General features: G+C 43.6%; 1 protein-coding gene across 3 annotated transcripts in view; it reads right to left on the reverse strand.

Moving 5' to 3' along the window:
* Positions 1–10995, reverse strand: part of GPR161 (G protein-coupled receptor 161) — a 66357-nt gene that overhangs the window by 53566 nt on the left and 1796 nt on the right. Inside the window, exon 2 of one of the 3 annotated variants that reach the window (XM_011979923.1) lies at positions 9783–9913. The exons of the other annotated variants lie outside the window; for them this stretch is intronic. Coding sequence (XP_011835313.1) covers positions 9783–9798 — 16 coding nt within the window. The 5' untranslated portion in view covers positions 9799–9913. The remainder of the gene's footprint in view (positions 1–9782; positions 9914–10995) is intronic. 3 annotated transcript variants of the gene reach the window in all.

The raw sequence follows: 10995 nt of genomic DNA on the forward strand, positions 1-10995 counted from the left end.
CTCAAGACTGGTAAAGGTCGTTTATATGGTTTGGATATTTGTCCCCTGTAAATCCCACGTTGAAATGTGATCCCCAGTGTCGAAGGTGTGGCCTAGAGGTGTTTGGGTCATGGGGGCAGGCTTGGTGCCATCCCCATAGTAGTAAGTTCTTGCTCTATGAGCTCATGCAGAGGGTGGTGCTCCTCCCATTGCTCTCCCACTCCCTCTCAAGCTGTGTGCACGCCTGCTCCTCCTTTTGCCATGGGAGGCCTCACCAGAAGCAGATGCTGGCGCCATGCCTCTTGTCCAGTCTGCAGAACCATAAGCCAAATAAATTATTTTCTTTATAAATTACCCAGCCTCAGGTATTCCTGTATAGCAACACAAAATGGACTTATAACCAAAATGTTTTTCTCTTACATCAAATGTGTATTGCACATTCTCTGTCTCCTTTTTATACTTTCTCTGTAATTTCTTTCAACTTTCAGCTGCCCCTTTTCCCTATAAAAGTATACTTATCTGCAGTTTCCCTTGTCAAGCGTATTAAAGGTCTGCGTAAAGTAAATGCTAATATTATCCTGAGGGAAGGCTTCAGTGCAAAGTTCTCTGAGTACAGACTCTGTCAGACACAAGTCATTTCCTCCTGTGCCTTTGGGGAGGGCTCATTTGTTCCAGGAAACAGGGACCCTTGAAATAGTCTAGGGCCCAGAGTAGGACTTAATATGTTTTAAGTTATAGGAGGGAAACTGCTGAATTTAAACAAAAATTTAAACAAGACTCTTGAGTCCTGTTGGATTTTATACCATCAGAAAGGCCAATATGTAAGTGCAGACAAATACGTTTTATACTGAAAGACTTTCATTAGAATCTTTCAAAAGGCCAACTCCAGAAAATAAGAATTTTTTTGAAGAGACCATAGGTGTCAGTGCAGAAGATATTTACATAGACCTGCATAACATGTACAATTTCTTGATTATCTTATCTTGCTTCTCCCTTTTTTCCCCCCTTTTTTTTTTTTTTTTTGAGACAGTCAAACCCTGTCGTCCAGGCTGGAGTGCCATGGCGCAATCTCAGCTCACTGCAATCTCCGCCTCCTGGGTTCAAACGATTCTCCTGCCTCAGCCTCCCGAGCAGCTGGGACTACAGGCGCCCACCACCAGGCCCAGCTAATTTTTGTGTTTTTAGTAGAGATGGGGGTTTCACCGTGTTAGCCAGGCTGGTCTCAAACTCCTGACCTTGTGATCCGCCCGCCTCGGCCTCCCAAAGTGCTGGGATTACAGGTGTGAGCCACCGCGCCCAGCCCTATTTTTATTTCCCCTATAAACTCTACTATGACACATCCTCTAAGTTAGGCATTCCCAAATCGTGGGTGGCAGCTACTGTGAAGGGTCTCCCAACCAAATATACCCCTAGCTGTCTGAAGACCAAATAAATGAGGTTGCACACATATGTAAACTATTATTCTGAATATGTCTATAGATGCTATTGCGGTCAATATAATTCAAATTCCTTGTTTATGTTGTCATTCACTCACAGCAGCTTTCTGTAACTGAGCATTTTCTCCAGTTGAAGTGACACTAAAGGGCAGGAGAGGATGCACGCAGCCTGAGAGAGCTCGGAGGTCACCACCATAAGCCATTCCCTACCCTGGCCACTCACCTCCTTGTTGCCACTTATTTGAACACCATCTATCTCTAGTCCACCTTAAGAACTCTGAAGAGGCCTTTGCCTTTCCAGGAAATGCTACCTCTACAATGACCCTTACCATCTCTTCTGGTCTACAGTTTGCTTTTTATATTTTAGTTATCCTTTCAGACATTCATGTCTTCTCATAACATAAGTATTGTTTTGTTTTGTTTTTTTGAGACAGGGTCTCACTCTATCATACAGCCTGGAGTGCAGTGGAGTGATCACAGCTCACTGTAGCCTGAAACTCCTGGACTCAGGTGACCTTCCCACCTCAGCCTCCCAAGTAGCTGAAACTACAGGTGTGTGCCACCACACCTTGCTAATTTTTGTACTGTTTTTGTAAAGAGGGGGTTTTGCTATATTACCCAGGCTGGTCTCAAACTCCTGGGCTCAAGCAATCTGCCCACAGTGGCCGCTCAAATTGTTGGGATTACAGGCATGAGTCACCACACCCGGTCATAATACAAGATTTTATTTTAGGTGAGGATGTTTTCCCTTCCAGAAAGCTTATGAATGCTTCCTCAGTTTCCCCTTTGAATTCCCAACAGCACTCTGCATGTGGAGAAAACAAATATTTTATATTCCCCCTACACTAATATCCACTTAAACCTGATATCGAATAGAAAGAACATGGGCTTTGGAATCTTCACCAAACCCAGGTCTGAATTTCCTGTGACTGTGTGTGTGTCCCTTAACCTCTCTGAGACTCAATTTCTCCTAAGACAAAAAACAGAGTAGATATACCCTACTTTATACGACTGCCAAGAGGAATCTATGAGGTAATGAGGGTAAAAGTAGCAAGCAGAAAGTTGTCAGAAGATAAACTCAAGGAATGTTTACGAAAATTACTTAAGACATGAAAAGAAAACTCAATTCTTTTTTTCCCTTTCAAATTTTAATTAAAGCTGGCCGGGTGCAGTGGCTTACGCCTATAATCCCAGCACTTTGGGAGGCTGAGGCGGGTGGATTACCTAAAGTCAGGAGATTGAGACCAGCCTGACCAACATGGTGAAACCCCGTCCCTATTAAAAATACAAAAATTAGCTGGGCATGGTGGCAGGCGCCTGTAATCCCAGCAACTCAGGAGGCTAAGGCAGGAGAATACTTGAACCCGAGAGGCAGGGGTTGCAGTGAGCCAAGATGGCACCACTGCACTCCAGACTGGGTGACACAGTGAGACTCTATCTCATAAAAAAATAAAAATAAAAAAAATTTTTTTAAATTGTAGTTAAAGCCAAAGAGATTTCATTCAACTACTCTATTAGTCCATTTTTACAGTGCTGATAAAAATATACCCAAGACTGGGAAGAAAAAGGTTTTACGGTTTAAGAAAAAGGACTTACAGTTCCACATGGCTGGGAGGCAAGGAGGAGCGAGTCACATCTTACATGGATGGCAGCAGGCAAAAATTCCCATTTTTGAAACCATCAGATCTCATGAGAGTCATGCACTATGAGAACAGCACAAGAAAGACCCACCCACTCCCATAATTCAATCACCTCCCACTGGGTTCCTCCTATGACACATGGGAATTGTGGGAGTTACAATTCAAGATGAGATTTGGCTGGGAACACAGCCAAAACATATCAACTACTTGTTGATAAGGAAGAGATGAAATGGAAGACAGAAAAGATGCATTGCAAGGGAATGCAAAATGGAAGTGTCTTTGACTCCGTAAGGGGTTCAGGGCCTCAAGATTTGAAGCCCCACTATAGGAAGATGCCCCCTCCCAGAACTGGGCTGCTTCAGCTACCACACAGATGCTCAGGCTGAGGGTTGTGGGCACCCAGGTAAGCAGCTGACTGAGAAAGATGAAATTTTAATTTACCTCCACCTGTAACTGTGGGGCTGATATTCCATGCTTCCTTTGGCTCAAAACCCCTTCCCTGAAATTGCATATATTTTCTTTTTAAGCAGAAGAGCTGAAATGACATAAGTGAAAAGAATGAGGTTAGCTGGGGAGGGTCTGAAAATGTCCAAGCAGAAGACACTAGATAACAATCAAACCCACTCCCTACCCCACTATCCTACATCACTAGTTTTCAATCCCCCTTCTCCAGATCCCACACATCTGGATATGCCTGGAGACATTTTTGGTTGTCACACCTGGGGGATACTATTGGCATCTAAGGCTAGGGATGTTGCGGAACATTTTACAATATACAAGATAGCTCCCAACAACAAAAGAATTATCTGGTCAAAAATGTCAATAGTGCGGAGGTTGAGAAAACCTGCTCTAAGTGAACATTTGGGTTCATTCTTCTCATTCTGTTTTTTACTGTATGTACTTAATAAACAGATCAAGAAAAATAAAACAGGCCCTTCCATAAACAAAAACATACACATGCTCTGAGAAGACAAGAGATGGAAGCTGTGCTGAGAACAAGACTGAGATGATTACTTCTATCACAAGATAAACAATAATGACTATGTGAATTGGTTTTTATCCTTAATTATTTTTTATTTATTATCCTCATCGAGCCAGGCAAACCAAGCCCATATTGCTAAAACTGAGAATATTATTTTTAAACAGTTAAAAGGAGTACATTTTTTTCTGATGGCCATATGTGAGACAGATGCCTCAGGCACAGGGCTGTCCCCTCCCTCCCTCACCATGACAGCCACACTGCCACTGGTTTCTGGACACTCCTATATTCTTGTTTTCCCATTCCTCATTGAGCTACACAAAATACGTTTACTGCGCTGTGCCCAGCTCGACTCTACAGCTAGGGCATAGCCCTGAACAAGACATGCTCAAATCTCTCCCATCTAGAAGCTTCCATTTTGGAGGTGGGGACACAGACAGTAAACAAATAAATTTAAAAAATAGGAAACAATTCTGGGTAGTAAGTGCAGTAAAGAAAGATCAAACGGGGTAAGTGGAGAGGGAATGGGTGTCTAGGTTGGGGGTGGGTCACCAGGGAAGGCTCTCCGAGGATACGACATTTGAGCAGAGACCAGAAAATGATGCGAGGGAATCTCGGGCAGGACAGCGGAGAGCCCTTGCAAAGGCCCTGAGGCTGGAATGAGCTCAGTGTGTTTAAGGATTAGCAAGAAAGCTGGAGAGGAGTGAGGAAGAGAACAGCAGACCTTGGAGACAGTCGGGAGCCAGATTACAAAAAGCACTGCAGGCGTGGAGAAAGAGTATGGATTGGATTCTACGTGTGAGAGGAAGCCACTGGAGAGACATGACTGACTGACGTTTTCAAGAGGTCACTGTGCCTGCTGCTGGGTGAAGGGTGGACTGCAGGGGGCAAGCGTGGAGGCAGGGACCCCAGTTAGGAGGCCACCGCTGTGGCCCAAGTGGAGACAAAGGCTTGGACCAGGGTCATGGTAACAGAGGTGTTAAGAAATGTTTAGATTTACTAATCTCCTTAAAGATGCCAACATTTTGGAGCTAAAAGAGGTCTTCGAAGTAACTCATTCTAGTCTATCATTTTACAGATGACAAAATGAAAGCCCAAAGGGCTGAAATGAGTTACCCACAGTCATAGACCTAACTACTGACAAAGCACAAATTTCCTGACTGCCATCACTACATCCTCTGCCCTGACCTGGCCAACCCAGGGCTGAGGTGGGCAATGCAGAGACAGGTAAGCACAGGAGTCCTCTAGAGGGTAGTCCTAGCTAAGGTCAAAATAAATGACTCTTTGCTTTGGGCAAGGTCACCATAACATCCTAGCCAAACCCAATGGGCCCTTATTGAGCTCTCGGCAGCATCTGACACTTCTGACTCCTTTCATTTTTTTGAGACTCCCTCTTCCCTTGTCTCCCCTGAGCTCCTCTCTCCTGTTTCTCCATCCTTTGGTTCCCTACCAGTCTTGCTTACTGCTAATCATCCTACGCCGTAAGTGCTGCAGTTTTCCAAGATGCCCTCTGGGGCACTATTCCTTTCTCATCTACAGAGGAAATTAACTGTCAGCCTCCTCAATATCTCTTACTCTTGTCCAGCAGTTGCTCCTCTGGAGACCCACCCTTTTCACACACCGCATCCATGTGGCGTCATGGATGGGGACACATGACCTATGCCTTGCCAGTCAGCATCTTCCAACTTCCTCTTACGTAATGACAGTGTTGCTGAAACAGCTGGGAGGATGGTATCCCTTTCACATTGGATTTGAACCTGCAGCTTTCCCCCTTGCCAGAGCTGCTGGGGATCACCACACAGAATCTTAGCATAAAGGTCAAAAACCAGGGAGAAAATGGGTCCTCTTAAAAATCACTTGAACCCTGAACCCATACCAGAAGCCAAATACACTCGAGCATTTTAATGACACGAGCCAATAGCTTTCCTTTTTGCTTAAGTGGATTTGAACTGGATATTCTACCACTTGCAAAAGAAAGAATCCTATCTGATACCTCTTCTCACTATATGCTCCCTCTCTATGCCCACTTAAACACTGATGACTCCAAAATCTCCATGTATAGCCTAGAAACTCTTTGGTGCTCCAGATTCACATCCACCCACCTTGTAGATGTTGTCTCCCATATGTCACACTCAGGCACCTCAGATATAACATGCACAAAATGGAATTCACATCTCTGCTGCTACCATCCCACTATGCTATTCCTCATGTTTTTCTCTACCCTAGATAAAACATCACCACCCACCCAATCTCTCAGGACAGAAGCCTAGGACATCCTAGGCCACTCCTTAAGGGAATCCTGATGGGGCTTAGGCCCTGACTGACACTTTCTGACTGTGTCACCATGGGTGTATTAATGAACACGTCTGAGCCGTGGATTTCCATACTGACTCTCTAGGATTGAATGAGATAACGTAAGCAATTGGTTCCATTTCCTATCACAGCCTTCCAGTGCATCACTAGTTCTAAGTCAAAACTTCATCCTCACTGCCATTACCCCAGCTCAGAGCCTCACCATCTTTTCCCTGGACTATTAATAGGCGTTTCTCTCTTCTTCATATCTTCGATCTCACCCGCCCCGCACCAATCTCTCCTCCCAATTATTGCCAGCCTGATTGGCCCCTACACAGCCAGACCATTTCATGCTATTCCCTGCCACCTGCAGAATTTATTCATTTGCAGATACCCTCTACCTCGACCATCCTGAATTCTCACAGTTCTCCAAACACTCACTGTTGTTCTCAACTCTGTGGCTCTGTACACTGTTGTCACCGCCTAGAATGCCATCTCTCCCTCCTCACCCACCTGGAGAAGAGCTCATCCTTAAGACTTGGTTAGAAAAAGAAAAAATAAAAGTTACTATAAAAGTCAAAGAAAATATAGACTGGCTAAAGTGACAAGGAGGAAAAATACATAAAGGAAAAGCCAAAATTTAAAATATTTTTAAATGGAGAAAAGCAAAGAAAGAATGGAGAGAAAAGAGAAAATTTAGGAAAATGTACTCTTGAAATAGGAGGGGACTTCCTAAGCAAGACAGAAAACATGAAAACAAAGAAAAATGATAAAGATTTAACTTCATAAAAATTAAATACTTCTGGACAATCAAAGGTACAATAAGCAAAGTTGGGGAAGAAGACATAAAGATATTTGATTTATTAACAAGAAAAGGATTAAAGTCCAGAATTTAGAAAGAGCCTCACAAGTTGATGAAATTACAAACAGCTCAGTTAAAAAAATTGGCAAAGAATTTGATGGAGGAATTAGAGGAAGTGTAAGCAATCAATTTAGGGTAAACTTGGAAGAATACATCAGCATTTAAAATGCACATAACTGGCCGGGCGCGATAGCTCAAGCCTGTAATCCCAGCATTTTGGGAGGCCGAGGGGGGCAAATCCCCTGAGGTCAGGAGTTTGAGACCAGCCTTGCCAATATGGTGAAACTCCTGCTCTACTAAAAATACAAAAATTAGCCAGGCGTGGTGGCACACGCCTGTAATAAAAATAAAATGCACATAACTGATATAAAATGGTCTCCAAGATCTAGGTTAAACTTTTCTAATGCCCTATGTAGAACAGGGCATATAATATGCTATCATATTTATTTCTGAAAGAGAGAAAACAGAAGGTACATTTTTGGGTTTGTTTGTGTTGTGGTTGTTTGTTTGTTTGTTTTTTAAGACAGAGCTTTGCTCTTGTTGCCCAGGATGGAGTGCAATGGCACGGTCTCGGCTCACTGCAACCACCACCTCCCGGGTTCAAGCCATTCTCCTTATTGGTCAGGCTGGTCTCGAATTCCTGACCTCAGATGATCTGCTGCCTCAGCCTCCCAAAATGCTGGGATTACATACAGGCATGAGCCACTGCGCCCAGCCGAGAAGGTACATTTTATTTGCTTGCAGGTGCATGGACTATTTCTGAAAGAATGCACAAAAACTGGTAAAATTAGTTATATCCAAAAAAGGAAAAAGAGGGCTAGGAAAGAGGAGTGGGAGGGAGATGTTGCCTTTTATAACTTTTGAATGCTATACCTTTCCAATTCACTACTTACTCTCAAACAAATAACCTTAAATAAATACAGTAAATAATTCAGTCTCTTTTTCTACACAATCTTCCAGACCTAAAGAAACAAAGAGAACTCTGCGTAAATAACCACTTAAAATGTACATTTCCTTTGATCCACAAATCTCACATCCAGGAACAGTTTTTACCCAGAAATATTGTACATGTACACAGATAAAGATACACAGAAAATCTAGATTAAGTTGGAAGCCAATCTAAGAGTCCATCAATAGGGGAATGTTTAAATAATTTATAGGAAACCGACACTATGAAATACTATGTTATTATTAAAAAGAGTGAAGTACAATGTATCTGTTATTGTTACTGAATGACTTCTAAGTCACACTGTTAAATCAAAAAAATAAACCACAGAGCATTATTATATAACCCCATTTATGTTTTTCTTTTTTTAACAGACAGAGTCTTACTATGTTGTCCATGCTAGACTTGAACTCTCAGGCTCAAGCAATCCTCCCACCTCAGCCTACCAAGTAACTGGGACTACAGGTGTGCACCACCATGCCCAGCTTCATTTATGTATTTTTTCAAGTATATTCAATATATTCAGGTTGGTCCTAAAGTCAGAAATGTAGACAACACTATTTTATCATGTTTTATATAATATCAATAAACTATATATTCGCCTATGTTTCCAGGCTTGGTGAGCGTATTAAGCACATTGAAAAAGACCTAAAAAGATAGACATTTACAGTGATTATCTCAAAGGTGGGGAGAAGGAATAGAGAAGAGGTGGAAGGGAATTTAATTTATTTTCCTATATGTGACTATGTTTTAAAAATAGTTTACAGCTCTTAGTTTTGAAAAATTACTATATTCCATGAATGCTTTACATTATTTACTTAAGGTCACAAGTTTATAAGGGGCAGGGCTGGGAGGTAGGCTGACTTCAGATCGTGCTCTTAACACAGTGTTCTCTCACCCATTGCTTGAGTATAAAACAAACACAAACCAAAATAAAATTGAAATATACCTCCTCATGTTTTACCCCTGGCCAACTGCAAATTCTTTCATGCTCCAGCACTCCCTAAACATATTTGCCATGAATGCCGTCCTCTCCCCTGCTGAGCACATAAAATGTGCAAGGAAATAGATTAAAACTAGTTGTAAGCCTTTTCTCTTGGTGTAGAAACAGAATCATAGATGAGTACTGGGTGAATGAATGAAGTATGGAGTCATAAAGTCAATCCCTCCTCCAAACTCCAGGTAGCATTGATAGCTATCTCTAGTTCTGTTGATGTTTTTTGTTCTTATGCAAAAACAGCAAGAAGACACCATTTCTCCCCTGCTGTCATGCTTTACTGCATCTCAGAATGACACTCAGAGCTTCCAAAGGTCTCACACAGAAGACGCAAAAGGGCAGTCTGCAGGTCACAAGCAGCCTGCACACATAATTTGGTTAAACTGCATGCACATTTAAAAAAATGTTTTGAATCAGTTGCTATCTTTAAAAACATATGAAGCTTTTTTTCCGTAAAAATTTACAGCTTCCCCCAAAACTAAGATGAGGCAACCATGTGATGGAGCCCTACCGCACCTGCAGCTGCCCCCTTACTGGAGACAGGCTTAGCAGCACACAGCTCCCACTCAGCCCTCCTGTCCACCAGCCTCCTGCACTCAGGCTTCCTGACTGGTCCCGACTGGCAGTGGAGTTTACACCACAGAACTGTACCTCCTCTTGCTGACATTTAGGTCAGCTCCAGTTCAGCCCATTCTGTCTTTCTCGGAACCCAAACAGAGAGCTCACAGCCCTCTGGCCACACAGTGCTCCTTCACCTCTCAGAGGACTCCCAGTGCACCAGGCTGCAACACAAAGAGAACGGTTTGGATATCGTTGCGGCCTTGGATTTACTTCCAAAATGTCAAGCAGGCCTCTTAATGAGGGATCTCTATTCTTGATGTTATGGTGGTGGAGCTACAGGGCAGGGAGAAGCCCTGAGTTAAAGGACCCACCTGTGTGCCATCAGGAAACCACGTGAAAAGCATTACCAAGGCAAAAGATCTGAGTTCAATCTGGGCTGCTTACTTAGCTGGGCAAGAATGCTTCATCTCTCCTGAGCCTCAGTTTCCTCACCTATCAAATGAGCTAGCAGAGCTTCACAAGGCTGTTGTGTGAAGGAAGAAGTGTATATGAAAGTGCTTGTAAGCACCTGACAAGTATAAAATAAGACAGGTGTGGAGGAGGACCGGGAGAGGTGCTCTGGAAGAAGTAACAGAAATGGGTGCCATGGATTCCAGTTACAGTTGAAGAGCCTCTTTCTCTGTGACCTGAGGTCCCTCCCACCTCCTCCTTCTGCCCTGAGGGCCTGAAAAATGCCTCTCTTCACTTGCTCCCAGTAGCTGCAGTAAAATAGATTACAAGGGAAAACCGCCTATTCCCCCGAAGCAGTAGCTCTCCAGAACTCATCTGGAGGTCCAGGTCACTAGGGGAGAAGAGGCCGGGCTGAATCCACGCCTGGCTCCACGGAGGAGCCACAACGATGGCCATCCTCCCCCAGCCCCTAGCACGCTGAGACAGGCTCACCTGAGGTTATCAGTGTCTCCACTGGACAATCAAGGAACTGAGGTTCTTTCCCTCCAAAACCACACACCTCCTCACGGCTTCACAGGGAGGAGGATCAAATGACCTGCTCTTGAAAGCACTTTGCAAAAGGGATGAAAGGTACAATAACGAGCAAAAATAGCCTCCAAGATGTGATATAAAGCGATGCCAATGCGCAGCTGTGTGGTTACTGGTAAGCAGACCTCCGGGAAGCACAGGAGACACCCCACTTATCCCACAGACATTCTCATCCCATATGCCTTTGTCCAAAGGTTGCACGGGGGTTAAGCTTGGCCCAGAAGGCGCCGAGGGCTGGTCAAGTCCTCCCCTTTCCAAGAACCAG

The sequence above is a fragment of the Mandrillus leucophaeus genome, unplaced genomic scaffold, assembly GCF_000951045.1.
Source record: "Mandrillus leucophaeus isolate KB7577 unplaced genomic scaffold, Mleu.le_1.0 Scaffold207, whole genome shotgun sequence".
NCBI classification, from domain to species: Eukaryota; Metazoa; Chordata; class Mammalia; order Primates; family Cercopithecidae; genus Mandrillus; species Mandrillus leucophaeus.